General features: G+C 43.6%; 1 protein-coding gene across 11 annotated transcripts in view; it reads right to left on the reverse strand.

Annotated features, from left to right (window-relative positions):
* Positions 1–218: 218 nt before the first annotated feature.
* Positions 219–23476, reverse strand: part of TCF4 (transcription factor 4) — a 349525-nt gene continuing 326267 nt past the window's right edge. For 4 of the 11 annotated variants that reach the window (XM_036244526.1, XM_036244524.1, XM_036244525.1 and 1 more), the window contains 5 exons: positions 6761–6896; positions 4788–4950; positions 1622–1851; positions 1055–1187; positions 219–881 (listed from right to left, as the gene is read on the reverse strand). In XM_036244526.1, coding sequence (XP_036100419.1) covers positions 794–881; positions 1055–1187; positions 1622–1851; positions 4788–4950; positions 6761–6896 — 750 coding nt within the window. In that variant the 3' untranslated portion in view covers positions 219–793. Of the gene's footprint in view, positions 882–1043; positions 1188–1621; positions 1852–4787; positions 4951–6760; positions 6897–23476 lie in introns of all 11 variants that reach the window. The other 7 variants (XM_036244531.1, XM_036244530.1, XM_036244535.1 and 4 more) reach the window with 3 other exon arrangements.

The raw sequence follows: 23476 nt of genomic DNA on the forward strand, positions 1-23476 counted from the left end.
CAGCATTTCATCCTGCACCACCCCTCCAGAAGCAGAGTTGGCACTACAGGTTACGATAACAAACCGGGAAGAAGGGACAGAAATAAGACCCCCCCCCCCCCCAACAAAACAAAAAAATCCGTATTTACAGTAAAATCTTTCTTTTAAAAAAGTTAATCAGTACTATTTTTTTACAGGAGAAAAAAGTCTGAAACAAATGAACAAAAGCTTACCATAGTCACTAAATTTTTAATATATATTTATATATATATTTATATATATATTTGTCATAGGTCTATAAGATCCATCTGTTCCTCCTACCCTAAGGAATGGCTAATGTCATCACTTCCTTGTCATCAGGACGTTTGCTGGTTTTGGTACGAGGGCAGCCGGGCTGCCCTTCTTCACTATCCAGTAATTATAAACACTAGCTGACTCGAATACCAACAAAAACGTTCATGTAGTTGTCTTCAGAAGTACACTTTTTCATTATTGCAAGTTTACAATTTTTAAATTAAATATTTTTTTTTCAGACTTACAAATTAATTATATTTTTTTTTTTCCAAAAGAAGTTTAGGCACAAATGCATTGCTCCACAGTGTGGACAGATTGCTCAGTCTCGGGCCACGGCCCGCACACGCCGCTCTGCACTCTGAATGATATGTTAGAGAGAGTCGTCCCTCAAGTTGCACTTTTTTCTTTCTTTCTTTTTTTTTTGTTTGTTTTTCGGTTTTTTGATAATTGGGAATGCTGAAACCTCTTGCGTCTGCGATTCATAACTACTCAGACTTGTCTTATATTACAACAAAAGGGGTTAAGGAGAGTGTTTATGTGGGTTTAAGATAATACAGTTGTCAAGGAAGTGGTCTCTTGTGTTAATGAAGCAATGTGGCAGCTTGGACCTGAGAAGAAAAAAAAGAGGAAAAGTAATTAGTACGTTTGCAGCAGCAGAAGCAAATGTTTATCTTGAACTCGTTTGCAAGGGCAGCGTGTGAAGCCGGGGAGATGCGGCTGCTCTGGCCACGGGCCGGGGCGGGGCGGGGCGGTGTCCGCGCTGAACGCACTTGCCCTTTACATCTGTCCCATGTGATTCGACGCGTCTCCCATTCCGGGGTGCGGGCCGGCCAAGGACAGCGGGGGAGGCTCCGAGGACACCTTTTCTTCCTCCCTTCTTTTCAGACACGCGGCTTTCGGGTTCAGGTTCCGCTCTGGAGACGAAGCACAGAGCGCGTTAGTGCCGAGGCGGGGCAGGGGCGGCGTGCGCCCTCCTGAGGCCCTTTTCTCAGTTCACACAACTGGGCGAGGGACAGGCAGGCGCTGCAGAGACTCCCTCGCTCCGGCTCGAGCAGAGGCTGCACCGCACGGGGACCTGCGGGGCCACGTCACCCTGTACGAGTCGGTACAGCAAATACAAGCTCCGATGACGGACAGGACACAGGGACGCGGCGTCCCGTGGTCTGGGACACAAGAGACTAAGTGACAGGAGAAAGGGGAGCTGCCTGAGGGACGTGGAGGCGGCTGCAATGGACATAATCACTCTGAGCACTGCTGGCCGGGGTTCTGTGTGCGCGGGGCAGGCGCCATCACAGGCCCCGCTCCAGGAGGCCCTGGCTGCTGCAAGGGGCCGCTGGCTTGCACTGACCTCGGACCTGCTGCTCCAGGCTGAGGATGACAGCCACGGCCTGGTGGAGGATCAGGAGCTTGGTCTGGGGCTTGTCACTCTTGAGGTGGAGCTGCACCATGCGGCCGAGCTCCTTGAAAGCCTCGTTGATGTCGCGGACCCGCAGGCGCTCGCGGGCGTTGTTGGCCATCCTCCGCTCCTTCTCGCGCTCGGCCTTCTGCTCCGGTGTCAGGTCCTCGTCGTCGTTATTGCTGCGGGACAGAAGGGACGCAACATTTCTAATGGTGTGGGGAAAAAAGGTGTCTCATTACTTCTGCTTTCTTCCAGTTTTCACGGAAGCTTCCACCCCTTGTCCTCAGTAGAGTTTCACACGCACTGGAGCCTGGGGTCGCCTTAGCTGGCTGTCCCAGTCCCTACATTAGGGCCGGAGTCCACTCCGGCTTAAACCACAGTGCATGCCCACAACTCGGAAAGAGTTTTAGACTGAAGTGGTTTTTCTACTGTGACATCTGAAAATAAGTGATTGCAAAAACATTTTGATAGGTCAAAATTAACATGATGCAGCTACAAGATTAAGAAAAAGGTCCTACATTGAAGACACCAGAGCAATAAGAGTGAAGACATTTGTCCAGGTTTCACCATTAATTTACTTTAAAGGCTTTTTTCTTTTTTTGTTTGCTCGTTTCCACTTAATGGATTTGAGTCTGATTTTCTCCATGTATTAAATAAAAAATGTTAAAAAAAACACGATCTCCATGGCCTTTAACATTCTGGATGTTATGATCCTAACACAAGTGAGGGACACCTGAGTTGGTATGAGCTACATGAAACAAACAAAACCAAAGACCTACTTGTTAGAGCTTCTGACTCACTGTGAGTCACAAATGAAGCCAAAAAGCTAATCTCTGGTTGTGAGAACAGAAATACTGTATGATTCTTATCAAAGGCATAGTTGGACCTTGTAGAGTCTGGAAAGGCAAGATGACTTCTGTTTGTGGGTGTCATGCTGACACATTAGAAGGAACTTTTGAATGGAGGGCAAACAGAATGAAGAGCCATCTGGAAAGCATAGCATAAGGCAGGTTTCATAGCGTTGGGGCTTCGGAGTTTTCATGGGCGATTATGTAAGAGAGGCGTGGGAGATGTCCTGTCTCAGGAAGGCAGAACAGAAAGAAGAACTCCAAGTGGAATAGTTTGATTTAATATGGCAAGAGACTTTTGGGGCATGAGAGATCTCAAAACCAAAGTAAGCTTCACCGAAAGTAATAGGCTCTCCATTACAAAAGACAGTACGGAGGTGACACCTGCAAGGATGGTAAGCTAGACGTAAGCATTGCTCCAAGAAACCATGAAGGTGGGCCTCTACGTTAAAATCCCACGAATCTGAAGTGTTCAGAGACAGAGGAGTTAACCAGCACTTCAGAGCTGCAGTCAATTCAATGTACCCTTCACGAAGTTGCCGTAAACTACATGGCTCCAAATCCTCCACCTTGGAGAATCTCTGGGTAACTTCCAAAGTGCAGTAAGGACCAACTATGGCTGAGGAGCCCCAATTAATCAAAAATGGAAGTGATATTCTTGGGTTGTAAGCACATGTTGCACATAAAGATGGCCTACGTAAGCCAAGAACACTCGCAGGGGAGGGGAGGAGGGAGAAACCAAAGAAAGATGCTGTAAGACTTGGCTCCTCTCCCCAAAGGTTACACTCTCTTCCAGATGGGACTGTCTGCTCTAGACGTGTGCCAGTGAACACACCACTGAACGGAGCCAGTCGGAAGGCTCTGCCATCTGATCTTCCTGATTCCCGTGGCTGAGCCTCCCTCCCTCACCCAGGGCTCTGCTGACGCGGGGACTCAGGTAACCATTCGTTCACACCCACGTCCCACTGGCCACATAGGATGTCATACGTGAAAACAGAACGGAGTCAAGTTTCTGCTGAGCCCGTCAGGAAGTCTAAAAGGCTGGGTAATATTTTTATATATCAAACATGCCACACCCTTTCAAGGGTGGCCTGAAAATGGGATTTGTTTTTCAAAGGTATTCAGGCTAATAACTAATTAGAATTGGTCATGCAAATCACACTGCCCAGATTTAGAAAGCACCGCCTTACAACACAGTTTTGGAGGAGTAAGTAACTGTCACAAGAGTGACCTTTTAAAACAAGAAGGTTCTTAACAGCAAGTTAAAATGTTGTACTGCAAAGGATCCATTAACATGCATGACTGATGGCCACCACTTAAGTTACCAAGAACTGACTGGACTCAGGGAGAGGACAGCGAGCACGAGAAAGCCCCTCCCTGGGATTTCTCTCCCGTGTGGCCAAGAGAAAGGAAACCGTAGTGATGGTGAGAGACGTAAGCTAGAAGCTTTTACCACTGTTGTAATTGTGGTAGGGCATGTAGTAAAATTTATCATAATAATTATAAAAGCAAATGAAAAGCTGGCTATTCTGAATTCCTGTAGGACACGAGATACGAGCTTGAGAACAAGAGCCTTTGAAAGGAAGGTGTAGTCTTAGTACATTTAACTTGCAAATCTAAACAACCCAGTGGGATTCACATAAAGAATACAGGTGCCATGGAATTCAAAAACCATCTGATTATCAGGCAAGAGTTAAAGTTCAGGGAGAAAGACTCAAAAACCAATGAGACACTGTTTTCCTGCTGTTGTATTTTCTATAGGAGGGAGTATCCAGGAGGAAAAAAATGAGCAATTTAGGTGTTGTTCATATATATATATCTTTCAACATGTTTAGGATAAAGCTGGGAAATCAGATTTTCTCACTTCTGAGGTAAGAAAAACATTACAGCAATGGAGTTGCATATATATCAAGTTTTCAATATCACAAAGATCTCTTTTTAGAAATATTTTAGAAATACTTCTGACCAAATTCATAGAATAAGTATAGTCTTATAAATCAACCGTTTGTATTTGAATCAGTTACAAATTGTTTGTACCACGTGCAATTAGCACCGGGTCCAAATTCATCAATGCAAAGACATTTCCGCCACCACTAGAGCACAGGTATCGAAACGATACATCAGTCCCTCTAGAGTAGGCCTTTAAATTTCTTTTCAGCTGTGGATTTACCTGCCAGGAAAAAACGGAATAGTTTCTTCCTGTTCTGTTCACTTCATCAAAGTCCAATAAAGGAATTAAATGAAGCGACAGTATTATATACTGTTACCTAGATCTTGACCTAGTAATTGATTTGATATCCTTCTTGTCGTCATCTAACTTCTTGTCCTCGGAGGATTTCGTGTCCTGCAGGTTCTCATCGCCCTCGTCGTCGGATTTGATCTCGGAGCTGCCGGAGGAGACGCTCTGGCCCTGCAGTCCCGGCGGCATGCCTACGCGAAAAGGAGACCAGGTGACCTTCCGCCAAAGACTCGGGGCACAACGTACACCCAGGGCTGTGGAGCCGCCAGCTACACAATCCATACTGCTCAACTGTGATCCTTCTGTGACTTTTTTTTCCCTTGTCCTACCTGGTGAAGTTTCAAAAATGCACCTGCAGAAACAAGTTTTCTCTGCATTGGCTCTGAGGTTAAATTCTATTTTGCAATCTTTTGGAGTAGATGGTAATTTCACTGTCTACAAAACATCAACTTAATTGCAATGAAAATCATAATCAGGAAAATCACACACCTCAATGTTCTGATTAAGAACCCAAGTAAATATCAGCTATTATATTGAGAGTTTCTTCCATAGGCAATGATTTAATAGAAAAATGTCCTTAAAATATAATTCCCGAGGAGTATGCTAAATATGTACAGTCAAGACTTCAATAGACACCCTAATGATATCCTGAAATTAGCCTTCTCTTATCCTCCACGAGTAATCACATTTAAAAATGGTCCATATGGAAAGCAGATAGCTGCTCACTAAAGAAATTTCTAGCTCTTTCATTGCTCGACTTCCAAGATCACAATATAAACTTGACCCTAATATAATCATTTATTTCTAAGGCAGAAGCATGTGTTGCCCTCTATTTATAATCTGTGGTCTAGAACCCTGTCACTCAGAATTTGGTCCATGGGCCGGGAGCATCCTTGCCACCCGGGAGCCCATTAGAAATGCAGAATCCCATACCCACTGAGTCAGAATCTGCATGAGAACAAGAGCTCAGGTCATGCTTATACACTTTCAGGTTTAAGAAGCACTAATTGCCCTGGCTGGTTTGGCTTAGCGGTTGGAGCGTCGGCCTGCGGTCCAGAGAGACCCGGGTTCGGTTCCCGCTAAGGGCACGTACCTCGGTTGCAGTTTGTCCCCGGCCCTGGTTGGTTGTGTGGGTGGCGGCCACTCGATGTGTCCCTTTCATGTCGATGTTTCTCTCTCTCTCTCTCTCTCTTTTCCTCTCTCTCCCTCCCACCCCATCTGATCAAAAAACGGAAAAAAATGTCCTTGGGTGAGGATTAAAAAAAAAAAAAGAAGCACTAATCAAGGACAGAGGGAAAAAAAAAACCTCTTTAAAGAAAAAATCTGCCACATTATTACGATTCAAACAAAAACAGGGCGGCATACCCATATGTAATAAACACCCAGATTAGGACGATGTTTAACAGGTGAAAAAACGCTCCCATGTATTCCTGCGGTAGTGTTATCATTTCTACTCTAAACACGAGGGGAATGAGAAGTTGATTAAGTGTCTCCTGTCCCCTGGTCGGTCAGTCACAGGAGCATGGGGCCTGACAGGCCGCACAACTGCCGGGGTCAGTGGTGCGAGGCCCTGTTCCAGGGCTAGACGAGTCGACTCCCAAGATCGTCCGACCAAGTTCCCTTTCTTAAAATGTACCTATATTTCCTTCGACCTTCAACAAAGAACACAGCCTTCTTCCTTCCTATTCATTTGGAAATGGCATTTTTCAGGCGACCACTAACCACATTAGAGGACCTGAATGAGTAAAATGTGGAAATAGCTAAAATAAAATTTCCTCTCATCAGCGCACTGTCTCATTCCCTGCTGACATAGTACCAGATCTCAGGGATGTCCGAGGAAAGCAGCTACTGCAGAAACACACCTAGCTGGCTGTGTTCTGAACACTTCCCCGTCTACTTATGATCTTTCAACCAAAGCTCCCTGAGGGATGAACGCCAAGGGAGCTGGGATCAATACCAGCTGCTGCTGGGGCGAGGTCAGAGTGCCTCTGTGGGACCCACCTCTGTAAGGGTCCTGCGGCGGGTTCAAATCAGGGGACGTGGCAGACTGGACAGGAAGCTGTGGGACCGGAACCTGGTTTGGCACGAGAGAATGGCTGCCTCTCAGGGCCACGCCGTCTTCACGATGGGCCCCGACCTGCAAGGTGAGAGGAACCATAGAATTGAGTGGGAACCAGAGGTGAGACAGCTGTTTCCTGGGATGGCCAAGGACCCGATGAAGGAAAACTGGCCTTTGAAAAACAAAACTCCCAAATGCATTTCACTAGAGGGCGCTGCAGGATCGCACATGCACCTCGAGTGCCCTGCAAAACCACTTAACACTCAGCAAGATGCTGGGCTGTACATTCAGTGACAAATATGGCAGAGCAGCTCAGGCAGGTAAAACGTCAAATTGTCTCCCAGGGTGCTGCAGCGGAGCGCACTGATTCGTACCCATCTGTCTTCTATCATGTCCGCCAACAGATCTGACAATTATCTTAATGCCCATATGCTTAATTGTGGGCTTCTCAATTCCCCCATTGCTATCGGAAATCCTACAGGAATTTCAATTTGGCATTCGACTTTCATTTCAGGGGATAAGATTCTCAGGCCTGCCATTTTTTTTCCATAATGCCAGCTAAGCCTCTGACGGCGGAAGCTGCAGCAGTATGGGACGCAGCCCCTGCTTGGTACAAATATAATAAAATGTCACCTGGCTTTCCAAAGCTGGCAGCCCATTCCAAATTAATGTTTACTGTGTTTCATCAGCTGCTGAGTTCCAAACCCAAAGGGGGACCGTTTCTGCCAATGCCACCACACCGGAAAATGTACCAATAAAGGTTTTATTAAACACACCAGTAATGCCATCATTGCCATGCAAAGATGCTTGGACATTTTTCCATTTTCCCCCACTATTCTGATCCTAGGAAGACACCATATTGTAAACACTCTTTATGCTTCCAAGAATAAAATTATAGAGTACAGCATGATGACGTGGTCTGAAAACACGACTGCTGAGCTTTTTATTAACTACTACTACCTGCTCCAGGCCCAGAGAGGGTGGACGCGTGCACCGAGACAGCGGCCGCTGGCTTTGTAGCGTGCGCCTTAAAGCAGAACCATTAAGCTTTTGCAGACCACGAGGAACCTCAGTAGTTGCATTTTCGTTTGCATTTCCAACGAGTTATTTTCTTAGCTTGTTGTTGGGTGAACATTTACATAGGACAATGAGTCTAACAATGAAAATATTTATCCATGAATTTAGACTGCTATAAATAGAAAACCTGAATTTTTTCCAATCCGAAACATAAAGCCACAAAGGAGAATCTTTACTCTTTTGCTACCAAATGTTTAGAAAGAGTATTTCCAAGGAATGCAACAACAATAAGAATCGGAACAGCCAGCAGCACCATTCACAGAACTGAACAGAGCACATGCTAGCTAAAGGCAGCCTAGTGTGAAGTTATTACCTTTAGACTCCAGAACAATACAGAAGAAAATCATTCAGAGGCAGGAGGAAGAATCATATAAATCACACTAATTGCTCAGATTTGAAGTACAGCAAGAATGGTACAGGATTCAAAGACTCATGCACATCAGGAAGTATAGCTGAATGTTGCAGCTGAGAGATCTGAGGAGCCCTGTGTGTCTGCCACCCATGTGCCTGTGTCTCCTTCTGGCCCATTCTGAATGGCGGTTACTTAGTATCTAGCGTGTGTAGCAAATGCACTGAGACCCTGGTCATCTCGCAAAGCAGTCCATTCCACCTTTACCCCAGGTCGGTCCCTTGGACAGCCCACCCGCTGGTTCTGGTGGCAGGTCTGGAGTTCCAGGTGCCAGCCCTGCTCTCACACCTGGCACACTGCCACGCCCCTCCCGCCTTCACCCTTCCCCGAGCCGGTTCCTACCAGCAGACCGTGCCCACAGCTCCTCCGGCCACTTCTCACTCACTGCTGGTCTGTTTTTCTTTTTCCTTCCAAACAAAGGCTGATAGCTATTTTCCATTCAGGTTTTGATTTGTCATTTTTATATTTGTGCATTTCCCAGATAGACCCATCGATGACTATCCTTTCAGTCTAAGATGTCAACTTGTAAGCATGAATTTTACAGGCCTTGATCAAATGGTCGCTTTTTAAGTCTGTCAATCAATGTTAACCTAAATAATTAGCTCGGTGCTGATTCATATGTATTGGTATTCCCAGTGGACTTAATTTCTTGGATTTCCACAAAAAATGATTCTAAGTTGGGCTCACTGAAGGTGACCACAGATCTGAGCATAGTGGAGACGTACAGTCCTTGCTTTAGGATCACGCTATTAAAACTTTCAAGCCTTCTTTGTAGGCCTCTACAATGTAATTTAAGGTTAATACTTTGCTTTTCACTTAAAACATATTCTGACAATGATCTTGCGATTTCTGTTTTCCCCTCTGGATCACACTGAGATTAGTTTCTACAACAGGAAAAAAGAACTCACAATCAATTACCCTTATATTCTCTTTGTCTTGACTATTATGAAAGCCAGTGTGAGTGAGTGAAAAGAATACAATAGTGAGAGTCAACAATATCTAGATTCCAAGTGTAATTGGTTTCTTTAATAGCTGTATAACCGCAGGTAAGTTAGTCAAATCCAAAATGGAGAAAATAATACTAAAAGTTTTAGAGAATAAGTCCCATGTTTATTGTAATAAGAAGCAATATGCAAAACTACTGGTACATAATAATTACCGACATTGTTCTATACTCTGACTGAAAATACTTGCATGGTACATAACAACAAGGGTCTATGTACTTCAAGAACCCTCAGAACTCAAGTTACCTTCACTTCAGATCATCTTTGCACCTTTGTCTCTGCTTTGTTCATATCCATTTGATTTTAAATCTTTGCCCTGCATAATGACAGTGAAGTCTTACATGATATTACTATAAAGTTTGAAAATATAGTTGTTCTGCCCGGCCGGTGTGGATTGAGCATCGTCGTCCCATGGACTGAGAGGTCTCAGCTCAATTCCCAGTCAGGGCACATGCCAGGGTTGCGGGCTCAATCCCCAGTCGACGGCATGTAGGAGGCGGCCAATTGATGTTTCTCTCTCATATGATATTTCTATTGCTCTCTCTAAAAAAACCAATAAAAACATTTTTTTTAAAAAATTCTGTGTTTTTGTTTAGATTTCAGCCATACATGTTACCAAATTTTATATTTTTTTCTATAGATCATATCAAGTAATACATCAATACTCTTCCACAAAGGAAGTTGGGGACAAAGTTGTCTTGAATGTTCTAAGACCTCCCTGGTAAACTCTGTGTATTCCAGGTCAAACAAATGCCTGGTGACAGGTCCAAATCCATGTGGTAATGAGCTCGCTTCTCCAGGATCAACTCCAATGCCTCTGGCTGTCAAACGATATTGTAATCTGAAGAGTTAGCTTTGCTCTGCATGTTTCCTTGACCACAACAGCATGTCCTATTTACCACTCCTTCAGAAACATTATTTCTGGTTCCATAGAAGACAAGGAAAGAAAGGCAGTGGATGGCCAGCACAAATCCATCACGAGGATAACCCAGAAACAGACGGACCAACCAGTCTGCTACCTGTGCAGACACAGTCAGCATTCCGTGTAATAAACATGTAACAATGTAACTGGGAAAAAGCAGACGTCTTCAACCTACAGTTAGGTTCTAAGGGAGGTGCTTTTTTAAAAGAAAATTCATACTTCATGAAAGCCCTATTTTGATAACCCTTTTACCTAGAAAAACAATAGTTTAAAGTTAAAAGCCAGCCTATGAAAACAGTTCATTTTATTAATACTGATTATAACTTTTTTGCAGTCTTTAAGAGCCTTCTTACAGTCGCATACAATGTGGTTTTAGATGTATTTATGCTAAAACCAAGAGACAGAACTAAATCTAAAAAATATTCCATAACCATTAATTGACTGATCAAAGTGTACGTTTATTAATTCAACAAATATTTACTAATCTAGCCCATGCTTGTCATTCTGTGAGGTGCTGGGGACACAACGGTGAGGAACCTTGAGGTGGCCCCTGTCCTTGCGGAGCTTATAGTGATCTTTGTAAGATTTCTGTGCTCTGATCAATTGAGGTGGCAGTTTTAATAGTAAGAACCAGAGCCTCATTCAAGTGCTCAGATGGCAGCTATGGGGGGAGCGGGCTGGGGGGCTGGGTGACAAAGGTGAAGGGATTAAACAAACAAACAAAAAAAACCCCGAAACTCATACACAGACGACAGCATGGTGACTACCAGAAGGAACGGGGCTGCGGGGAGGTGGAAGAGGGGGATAAATAGTGACAGGAGACCTCACTTGGGGTGGCGAACACACAGCGCAATATACAGATGATGCATTTTAGGTTTGTACACCTGAAACCTATATAATTTCACTAACCAGTGTCACCCCAATAAATTAAATGTAAACAAAAGATTTATCATGAGGGTTCTGTAATCTAGGCTTTGGACCCGGAGAGCTCTCAGGACCCAGGCCACTCCTCGTCCCTCGTCTATCGCCTCCCTGGGCTGGTGCCTCTGTCTCGCTTTGGCTTCTGCCCCTCATGCTCCATCCTGGACTCTCCCTGCATGTACCTCGAGGGACATTCTTTCAGGCTCCGGACCTGCTGCTAACTCCCTCTTAGTATTTCTGAACTCAGAATGCCGAGATCTCTGATGGCCCAGCTATTCTGAAGCAGACACGGGCCAGCCTTTGAACGAGCCCCCTAGGGTCAGGGGTCCCCATTTGTGATCCAATAAGCAACAAAGGGTAAAGAGGAGGAACCCAGAGCATGTGATCTCAACATGCCTGCCCCTTCTGCAGGCCCCGCAGACCGCGGCTGGTAGGCGCTAATATCTAAGTTACATTTCATCTCAGCTCAAGTCATATTCAAATCGCGATACAACTATTTAAATTCTCCCGTGTTATATTTCTCATTGGGAATAATTAAATAACTTGAGAAGCGCATTACTTCTTTTGAATCTGTAAGCACCGTACATTTTAAATGACCTTACTTTCTGAGGAAAAGACTGATATATCAGAAGCACTTTTTAATCATAATATATAGTTTAAGGGTTTGGAGAGACTTAGAAACCAGTTAAGCCAAATCCCTCATTTGACAGAGAAGAAAGCTAAGGCCAGAAGGGGTGACTTCGTGAACATCCAGTTAGAGAACTAAAACACATTTCGAACTCAGAAAACGTGTGCTACTGAACAATTTGCTTGGGTATACATACAAGGTGAGGCAAAAGTAGCTTTACAGTTGCGTGTATGGAAAATAATACAATTAATAAATAATACAAGAATCAAGCCTGTGTTTTGTGTACTCACCGCTGTAAACCTACTTCTGCCCCCCATAGAGATTTAAGGGACAAAGGGGTGTGCACCCTGGAGCTCTTGTTTTAAAACTGTGCATTTATGTGTGTGTGTGTGTGTGTGTAGCTACAGATACGGATGTGAAAATCATCTTGGTTTTATTATAGAGGAAAAAACCTCATGGTTCACCAACTCAGGCCAAGGCCATGATGCCTAACTAAATTACAAAATTTAATATGTGCCCCAACTCCTGCAACATAAACAGATTTAGAAGATATGCAGCTTCAAATGAGGTGGCTGTTGGCAAGGCTGCTGTGCGTGGGGGTGCACACGGCACCCTGGCAAATACCCTTCTCCCGATCCTCGAGCTAACCACACACACACACACACGCGCTCACACACGTTCAGTGCCTCTGCTGTCTTTGTTTCCAGGGAGTATTGTGAAAGTGATTATTCTGTTGTATTTAAGAGCCTAGTTCATGGATGGGAAAACGTATTAAATTTCATTTGGCAGTTATTCAATCCCTGTTAATGTTATCTCCAGAGATACTGCTCCGAACAGGCTTGCAGACCTCGGCTCCTTCTTCCCCCACAACCCTTCTAAAAGAGTGCAGGGCGGGACATTCAGGACACTTGTCCTCAGTTTCTAGGCCGTTAGAAACATTTTGGTATCATCAAAATGGAAGTTTGTTATTAATGGCATTTGGTTCCAAATTTTTCTTTTGACATAAGTGATTTTTAAAAAGAAGATTTTTACCAAGAATTGGACAAAGAAAAAGGTCCTGGGAGCTTTTACTTTTTCTCTCTTCTCTTTATCTTCTTGTTTTGCCATATTCACACACAAAAAGTGGATGGGCTTCGCCTGTAATTAGACACCCATTGACACAGAAAACAGTTTTGGTGTCTGTAACTGTAATCTCCCCGTGAAATATCAATTATACATGACAGTTGTCGAGTGCTACATTTCACTTCCAATTATATCGCCACATCTCTGTCATATTAGAGGAGAGCAAACTTATTTTTCCAAATGTGTAAAATACAGCTGAATCCAAAAATGGATCTTTTAAAGAGGTGGGAAGTGGTCATGCACACTCTGTGAGAGCCACTGGTGGGAACCTGGACGCTCAGGGAAGGCAGCCGGACAGACACCATGAGAACCAGCACCAGGGGCACGGAGACTCCGTAGAAAACAAGACCCACCTCTAATAACTGGCACTTTCTTATGAGAAAGTCCTAACATCCAGGATACCTTTCAACCACAAATATGATTTCCACTTTCCCTCATTTAAAAAATTATGAGAGTGTATTATTTTTAATTCATGGGATTACACATTTGAAGGGTTTTTCACGAAAGTCAGATCTGGATTCAATTCTTTTGTTTGGATTTTCATTCTTGGGAAATGTTTACTTGGAGAAGACTTCCTAAATGTCTTAAGAACATCTATCCCACCACCACCCCCACAAAATCTCATAGCTTCACTTCCACTTAGCCTGAAACTTAAGGTAATACCTTATTGGGCAATTCTTGGAGATGAAATTAATGCTTATTTTTTCCAGATGACAAAATAATTTTCAAGAGAATTTAAACATGATCTAAATGACTTTAATCTCGGCAGTGCTGACCAGGCATGTGATCAGCTAGGCTGAAACTCCCATGATGTCCACTGAAATGGTTAAAAGGAATGATTCTGTGATCTAGTTTGAGAGATGCAAATGGCTGTTATCTGATTTCAGTTCACCTTTTTTTTAATCTTAAATCATAAGTTCCATCTATTAAAGCTGTTTCATTTCTCTCCTCTGTATCTCCACCCTTTGCCCCCAGTTTTCTACAGCACTTTCCTACGGGGAAACCGTACCTGGATGCACCCACCAAGAAGGTACTGCGAGGGGTGGCTATCGACGTCCCTCCCCTGCTCTACATACAGGTTAATACGCAGGGAACTAAAGTTGGCCCATGCCCAGTGAAGAAGCCCATCTAGCCCACAGATTATGGTGCACTTCTGCAATTAGTTGTAGGTAGTTTCTTTGTGTAGGGTGAACACTTGTGTGCACTTTCAGATCCCTGCAGTGCGAGCACACATGTGAGTACTGATCACTTGGACGGTTTCCACACAAAGCGCCCAGCGGCCAGTCCCGAGGCCAGTCACCAGGGATTTAGCCTTACCTAACAGGCCTTTGTTTTCTTGTTTTTTGTTTTTATCCTCACCCATGGACATTTTTGCTTTTATCTTCAGATAGAGCGGGAGGGAGAGAAGGAAGAGAGAGAGAAACATCGATGAAAGAGGAACACACTGACTGGTTGCCACCCACACAACCCCAATGGGGCTGGGGACAAACTGCAACCAAAGTACATGCCCCAAGTGGGAACCGAACCCAGGACTCTCTGGTCCGCAAGCTGACGCTCTAACTGCGGAGCCAAACCAGCCAGAGATGGCCTTTGTTTTTAAAATGCTTTTCTTATTATCCAAGTAACAAGCTTATTGTAAAATACTTGAAAAGGAAGTGGAAGTGTAAAGACCCTTACCTAAACAAATGAAACCTTTCTTCCCAATTACTTTCTAAATACTAACCTGTTAAATGCCATATTCCCCGCTCATCACTTGGTCCCTTGCATATCAAGGTTGCAGCATGGGTTTTCCTTCTTCTGTGGATCAAGTCTAAGATCAATACCTATACTTCTGCGACCTTCACCTGGACACCTGAGGGCCAGGCCTTGTAGGTACCTCCTATTATTAAATTCCTTAAAGTTAATCTTCAGCTACCTACTCATGACCTCTCCTCTGCTGTGTTCACTCTCACATGCGGAGGCTTGAGCAGGGCCCTCCGGGCTCTGTCTCCCAGGGCTGGCTCGCTCTGCACAACTCACTGGCCACTTCTCTTTGGTTGGTCCCACAGATCACCGTATTCTAAACCCTTCCTGGACTGTTTGGATCTCCAGAACTCTCGTCATTTTGCTGAGCATGGACAGGGCTCTCTCCTGACCATCCATTTTGAACCCCATCCATAACACACACACTCAAGGACACTGTTTAATGTGGCAGGGCTTACACTTCAACAACTGTTTTGCTGCTGTTCACAAAGCCTATACTTGTCTTGAGATGCAGGCACTGGGGGGTAGAGGCCACTGTTACAGGACTATAGTATTACATGTGCAATCAGATGCTTCCTAATAGTAAATGATGACACAAATGGCATGTGTCTGTGACACTATTTATGAAATCAAACACCTTCCGATATTGTTGACTATACATTTAGCATGTTTCTATCAAATAATAAACATTTCATGTAACCCAACAGATGCCTTTTGGATGTCTACGATATGCATGGCTCTATTTAGGCATTTTCAGGAAAAAATGATAAAAGACATAACTATTACTTTAAAGGCTCTCATCTTAATGGTGGGCTAACATAATTACTATATAAGGCAAAATAAGATGAATGTCATAAAAGAAAACAAGGTCACAAAGCACTTTACAGGATGGTGAGATCATATCAGACTGAAAGCCAGACACTACTAAGAAGAAGTTGAACTTTGGATACTTGTCACATGATGGGTAGAATTTTGATACAGATTATCTACATATTATTTGGAAAAAATTGACATTTAACATTAATTAAAAGACTCTCAACTTTAAATGAAAGTCTCAATTTTAAACTGAAGAGTGGCATTATTTAGATCGTATATGTATAAGCAGCTAAGAACTGCATATTAATGTTTTCATATCGTCAGACCACGTATTTCAGACAAAAGGCCGGTTTTCGTAAATCTCTGTATAAACCTCAGTGGCTTTGCTACAAAGTGAACCACACAGGGCATTCGGACACCAACGGAACCTCACCGAGCGTGTGTGTTATTGGCCCAAATGATTCACTCTTATTTAACTGCAATGAAGTCTTTCATCTCCCAATAATAGTTTCCATATGACCAGTGGCTCTGCTATAAAGAAGATCAAAAGCAAAAGAAAGGATTTAATAAAAGAAAATGACATTAAGAGTAGCATTAAATCAGGGAAAGAATACCAATATCCAACTCTTTTTTTTTTTTTTTTTTGAATCAAGCTCCACAGAGTGCTAAGCGGCTTCCCCAACATGTCACGAAAAGGCATTTTACAAGCAGTAGGCATAGGCAAACTCCATCTGCGTACGTCTCGGAGTGGCAGAGATTAAGTCGGGGAAGGGGCGGGGCGGGTGCCGAGCGCCCCGTTCAGAGGCAGGCTGGGGGCAGGTACCGGAGCAAACAGCCAGCCTCACATCCGGAGCGCAGCGAAGCCGAAGCTGGCGGAGTCCGGCCACGCCGCCCCTTCCCTGCTCTCTCTAATGGAGACGGATTTTTGGTAATCCAGTTTCTCAGAGAATCATAACATTGCTCAACTTGAGTACATGAGTTCTGAGAAAGGAAGTTTTTTTTGGCAATGCACAGTGACTTGATATGAAGAGCCAACTTCCCAAACAAATTTTCTTCTAGTTCTTAAAAAAAAAATTACAATGTTAATCTCTATTCCCGACTGGATAAACAGCTGCTAATAACCTCCAGCCCCCCGGGGAGGAGGCTGTTTCCTTTCATCTTCGGACTGGCGGACATCTGACGTGCCCGGGACTGTAGCGATTCCACATGTTTCTTTGCTGTTTTCCAAAACGGCCGCGGTGCCGGTCTTGCCAACTCAGGTTTCTTTTCTCCCTTTGCTTAGATGGCATCCATAAACTCAGAAACACACTAGGTTATGGGACTACTTATTTGAAATTGTGGTTCTTTTACTGTTGGTGTATTTAAAGAGAAAATTCAAGCTCTTATAATATCTAATGGAAGCGAAGGCCTTAGACTTTTGCATTTGAAACCCGGTGAGGGAAATGACCATTTTGATTTCTTTCATACTGAGCTAATTGTTTACTCAAGGGCTGGCTGTGTTCAAAGATACTCAACTTTGAATCGCCTCGCTAATGCGATTACTTACTTCTATCTGTGTGTCCTAAATGAAGGTGCCGACTTCAACACTTCCGCTGCCAGGAAGCACCCTGCAGAAGGTGACAGGGCCGGCGGTCCCCAGGGCCTAGCCCACTTGTTCCTGAGCACCTGCTGCACTGATGACCTCAGTTCTGCACCTCAAGATTCAGACATTTCACCAAACAGCTTTTTAAACAAAAACCAGCTGTTTCCCATCGAGACTACACGGGGGAATCTGGGCAGCTTACAGAAACATTACCCAGAGACTACCATTCTCCAGTACCTCTCACACACTTGCAGCTCCGAACGAGACCCTCTGTGAGCAGAACGGAGAACGCAAACGAGAAGTTAGAACATGGCAACTCAGTCCCTTGGTTTTGGACAACATGCCCAATTCCCCGCTTGCAAATGAACGTGGCTATTGTATCAGGACAATGCTTCCCCGAAGATGTCATTTAACTAATATTGGACAGACCTTGTGGTTAAACTCAACTTCAGAGTTTAAGACAATTTATGGAAGCTATAATTATGCACGACTGTGAATGTCAACCAATTAGGTACAGTCCTCGCCTTTCAGAAATGTGGTTAAATGCGGTCAAAGCTTTTTGTTTTTAGGTTTTCACTCCGAACGCGGCTTTGCCTAAACCCTCTTCTTATTTTGAACCCATTTTACACTTCTGTTTTCTAAGCAATTAAGATACTTTTGATTTAAAAAATTTACAGCTACAATAAAAGCTGAAATAACACAACGACCACAGATTTTGAAAAAATATAAAATGGCCAAGGCCTACTCTGGGCTTTTATACAGTGCCAAGTTGCTCTAGCATTTTCTGTTTTGGTATGAATGACCTAACTGAATTACTTCATGAGCTGCTACTTTAATTCCTAAGGGTGGAAAGTTCCATGAGTTAATTTAATCTGGATGTAAAAAATATACACGAGAACTTGCTCTTCCTGTGGACTCTCATGTAAAATATCCGAGCCAATTGTTGGAGGGGGCCAAGGAGGGGCACTCCGCCCAGGACAGCGCTGGCTGGACACTGCAGGGGCTGGTACCATCCGGCAATGTTACCTCCATCTGGACACAAAAGAGCCTATATTGTCTGCATTCTTAAAAATCATGTTTATCTACGGCTCTGTAATGCCCTTTCTAATCTGTCTCTTCTGGTCAAAATCCTACACAGACTCCAATGTCCACCCTTTTCTGAATGGCTTCTGAGGTCACTTAATAATCCATTATGGGTAGGCACATACCTGAGTTATCACTTTCCCAGAGAAAAAGGTCTGGAGGACCAGAGACACTTATGTATCCCACAAAGGATCTGAGGCACAGAATGAGTGAATAAACATCTGTGTATTTTCTAACATATACAATATATATTACCCCTCTACCCCAAATCTTTCTTAAAAAAACAAGGGTAATGCCCGACTGGTGTGGCTCAGTGACTGAGCATCGACCCATGCACCAAGAGGTTGCCGGTTCAATTCCCGGTCAGAGCACATGCCCAGGTTGTGGGCGCAATCCCCCATCGGGGGCATGCAGGAGGCAGCCAATCGATGTTTTCTCTCATCAATATTTCTGTCTCTCTCTCCCTCTCCCTTTCTCTCTCTCTAAAATCAATAAAAAAAAATTAACAAAAAAGCAAGGATAATGTTATTTTTTAAAATGCAAGGTTGTGTCATTTTTAAATGATAGATGGTTTAGCACTGTGTCTTTGTTCCTAATAAAAGTTCAATTAAAAAATAAAATGGTGACCGTGCTATTAAAAGGGTCTACTTGCTTTTCCCTCTATTATTTAAGAAGAAAGCAAGTAAAACTATGATGGGTCATAGTCTGTTTTAAGTATATTTTTATATTTTAAAAATGGGGAAGACAAGTTTTTGTTTTTATTTAAAGTTCATGATACAAGGTTTTGGAAAAAATAAGAAAATGAGGCTTGGTTTGTCCTGGAAAATAAAGATTGATTTTGGGGTGTGATGGTCCAATGCAGACTGTCTTGTTTCTAAAGGTCAGAGGGCCTGAATTCTAGTACAATGGGTGTTGGGGGGAAAGAAGGGGATGTACCTAGCGTGGACCCAGTACCGTGAGATCTGAGCACCACCATGTCCCAACCACGTGTCTTGGGGGCTGCTAATAGAGTGGAAATGGCCACGCCGCTGGGGTCACACTCCAAAGCTCTTGACTTTTGTTTGAATTAAAGCATAAATATCAAATGGTGAGCCCAAAGATTCTGATGCTGTTGTAACTAATCCATGGTTAAGAGGATTTTTTAAGTCAGAGAAAGACAAATACTGTATGTTCTCAGTTATATGTAGAATCAGAACAAAAACAACAAGAAAAACCGCAACAAAATAAAAGTCACTGGGGCAGGGCCAGGTGGGGAAAATGGGGAGATGCTGGTTGAAGGGTAAAAATTTCGTTACAAGATGAGTAAGTTCTGAGGAGCTAATGAACAGCAGGGATGGCAACCCACAAAGAAGTAATTATGTGAGGGAATGGAGGCACAACTAACCTTACTGTGGTAATCAGGTCACAATACGCATGGGCATCAAATCATCATGTCGTATACCTTAAACTTACCTATGTTAGATGTCAATGATTTCTCAATAAAGGTGGGAAAATTTTTTAAGAATAGAGAATTTAAGTCATTGTTTCTTTGTTGAATATTATTTTAACATTTTCTTAAAATAAAGTACCTCATTGATACAGTTAAAATTTTTCAATGGAGGATGTTAATCTGCCCTCAGAAATATTTGCAAAATGTGGAAGACAAGAGGTAGGCAAATGTCTTACTGAAGAAAAGACAACACAGTAGCTATAGAAAGATGAAACCGATGACTCAGATGGTGGGTGAAGGTTTACAACAGGCTGTGTAAAAGACAGTCCGAAGTGCTCTGAAATAGAGGCGATGACCTCTCAAACTGTTTGGCTCCACCAAGAACTAGTCTTTCTGGACAAATCTCATTTCCTCATTCATGGGAATGCTGTACGCCCCATGTCTTATGATAATGCTACAGGAAAAATAAGCAAAGACGGACTGCATGAAAGAGCAGTTAAGTGGACATAACTGGTAGAAATATTAAACTCAAAGAGCAGGGGATGATGTGACTACAGAGAGAATGTCTGCAGTGTTGAACCTCAGGCTTCCGGCTCTCTGTCCTCCCTGGTCAACATGTTCACGCGTGGCTTTGGTGTGGGCATCAACGACACCCATCACATTTGCCAATAACAGAGCTGGCAGAACATGTGGCTGAATGAGAACCTAAAGACAACTTGAGGCTAGAAACAGACTGAAGGCTAAAGCATGCAGTTCAAAGGTGGTCTGTGAAGTTTTTCTGGCACAGCAAAAAGTGCATGAGGACAGATGAGAGATGTGTGGCGTATGGATTTCAGCTGATTACAAGTTCAATATTTGTTAGCAGGGTGATGAGGTCATCAGAAATAACTAATAGGATCTTTTTAAGTGGCCTTTAATGAAGATAGAATATACCCAGCACTGAGCTAGTATATCCTAATACTAGAAGGTTTGGTGATAGATCCTTCCTCATCTACCCTGATAATTCAGCTTGAGATTCTACATACTAAAAGGTCCCAGAAAGAGAAAAGCATCATTTATACACTGGAGAGAACACACTGGAAAGTCACAGCATCAAAAACTATTTTTTAGGGTAAATATTTGAAGATATAAATGTCTAGCCTAGAGAAAACATACTGAATAGCCTGTCTTCAAATAACCGAAAAACTTTCAAATATGTGTTGGGTTGACTTAAGGTAATTCTAGGCAGAAAAATGAGAACTGCACAGAGAAGTAAATTGGGGCTGGATTTAGGAAGAATTTTGAAGCATTTGCTGGAAATGGGCTTTGTGGTCATTTGGAGTTACTCACCCTTAAAGGAAGGAGGCTAATAGAGACTTGTGGGCCCCTTGGCAGGGCATCTGTAGGGGGACTTGGCTAGAGATGACTTCTAAGGTATTTGAGACGCTAGGGCAAGAACAGCTTAGAAATGCAGTATGTACTGCAATACACATGGAATCCTGTGGAATTAGAATCCGTGAAAACCTGAGTGACGATGGTAAAGCACCTTCACGTACGATGATCGTACCTCTGTTGAAGAGGTCAGAACAGAATTTTCTGACTTCTGCTCTCCCATGACTACATACTAGTAAAAGCTCCCCAAGACAGCACATCACTGCCCACTACCCTCTCTAATTGCCAAGTATTATTGGCAAAGCTAAACAGCAACACGTGGCAGGGAGCCAAGGGGCAACTGAAGAGTTTTCTTGGGTTTCATGAGGTAAGTCGGAGTAACAGAACAGTCTGTAACCCTGGCCACAGTGTTGAAACGGCCATGGCATTAGGTTAGAGAGGAAGTCTGTTGCGGCAGTGTGGTATTCAGTACAAAGAGTGCTGTTCTCGGTGCTGGCTCGTCTGGATTTTGATCATAACGGGGCCATTAACTAGTGAGTATCCATGCTTGGGTCCCTTCCCCTCTCTGGGCCTCAGTCTTCAGCAATAAAATACGGGCCATGAGCTAAATGACCTCTGAGTGCGTTTGGAATCTAAAATCCAATGTCCTAAATCTTAAGAAGTATGAAAGCAAAATTAATTTAAGTCATTCGTTCTCTGAGGCCCCATGTGGTAAAAGTTCCCCTGTGTATAATGTCAATTAAATAAAAACGTGTTTCTTAACCGAATGAATGTTCTTCTGATAAATTCTTTTCAATCTGAAGTCAGACTAAAACTGTTATTGATAGGAGAGAAGGTGGGCAAAGATGGCTTGTATCAGTGCTTTCTGAAATGCGCCAAGCCCCTTGGGGGTTCTGGAAAGGGGGCACAGGAGATGCCACAGAGGGCAGGCGCAGGTGTGAGTTCACAGGGCTCTTCCATCCCTAAGCGACTAGAGCAACTCGACCCTTACGAGATCACTACTCTCTACAGGGACAGCGTGAGCCTCCGTCCCGGGAACAGGGCTGTGTCCGCCCCTACGGAGCCTGACTGCGCTGCTGCAGCAGTTGCGTCTGAACATGTGTCCTTCCCGACAAGCCTGTCACCCTTGAGAGCAGAGACCACCTAGAGCACAGAGCCTGGCATTTGGTTACCACTTGATAAATGGTTTTGAAATGAATAAGGGGACTTGAAGCAAAAAGGACCTGGGAGCCACATTAATATTATATATTCATAGTAGAGAAACTTTTTAGCTCAATGATCCCATAGTTGCTGACTCTTCTGACAAGTAATTAGGAGCACATACAAAGTCACATGAAGACATTTTGATGTGGGTTTTGTTCTTATTCAGTTAAAAGGAGAGATTAGGTCATCTGGAAGGCTTTCTTTCAGGTCTTGTCTGTGAACCTGAACACTGAATGATTAATGAAGAAAATTCTATTTGGAATATTGCCACTTTAATAATTAATAAAAGTGTAATGATTTGACATGAGGTCTCACCGTGAGGCATTGGAGGCTGCACCCCGGTGCGCTCTGACTATCTGGTGGCCAGTCCAGGTGTTTCCAAACACTCCCCCATTCTGAGGTTTCTGCTGAGATTCTATCAGGGAAGTGAGTGGTCATGGTAGAGAAATTAACTTAAATTTATTACTTCTGGACCTGAGCGAGGAGGGTTCCCACCTCTTGCACTTTCGATAGATACACTGATGTGAGAATAAGTATCTGACAGTGGATTTCAATCTAGAATGAGACCGCACTGGAGGGAAGATTCTTTAGCTCCACATTTGGGTGGACAGCTGCTCTGGGAACTTGGCCATGGGACACCTGGAAACTTCTTTCATCAATAAACATTTATCAAGGTTTGCAAATCACAAGCCCTTACCACCTGAAATTAATCCTTGAAAGGCATACCTACAGATAACCTCTGGGGAGTGCTCACAGCAGTCAACATATCTAGGTTTAAATCTGGCTTCGTGGCCTGAGACTACTCAAACTTTCTAGGGCTCAGCTGACCAACACCCAACACGGACTCTATTCTCAGCCTCGCGGGCTCCTGTGAAGACCGCCTCCCCTAACGCGCACGATGCACCCGCCATTGGGGCTGGCAAACCCAGAGATGCTAGTTTCCCTTCTTCCTTTTTGAGTAATCATTTGTTTACTGGGAGGAATACCAAATGCAACATTTAGTGTTCAAGGAACTGACAATATGGCTGGTAAGGCAAAAGTCACACCCACAAAAGATATATAGCTATGCATAACGGGGTGCGATAGATATCTAGGCAATGGTACGATTCCGAGCGCTATCAGTGTACAAAGAAAAGGACTGTCCCGGGAGGAGGTAGCAAGGGAAGGCTCCCTGGAAGAGGCAGAATTTGAGTCAGAGCTTTGGGCACGGTGGGATGAGATGGGCAGAAAAGTGGGTAGAGCCGGGCAATCCAGGCAGATGGAGAAGGAGTACATAGTATGAACACACAGGGTACATTCTGATACAACAGGCACCAACTGGTACTGCTGGGAAAGTTTTTGCATATTG

This window comes from Molossus molossus, unplaced genomic scaffold, assembly GCF_014108415.1.
Source record: "Molossus molossus isolate mMolMol1 unplaced genomic scaffold, mMolMol1.p scaffold_m16_p_6, whole genome shotgun sequence".
Classification (NCBI taxonomy): Eukaryota; Metazoa; Chordata; class Mammalia; order Chiroptera; family Molossidae; genus Molossus; species Molossus molossus.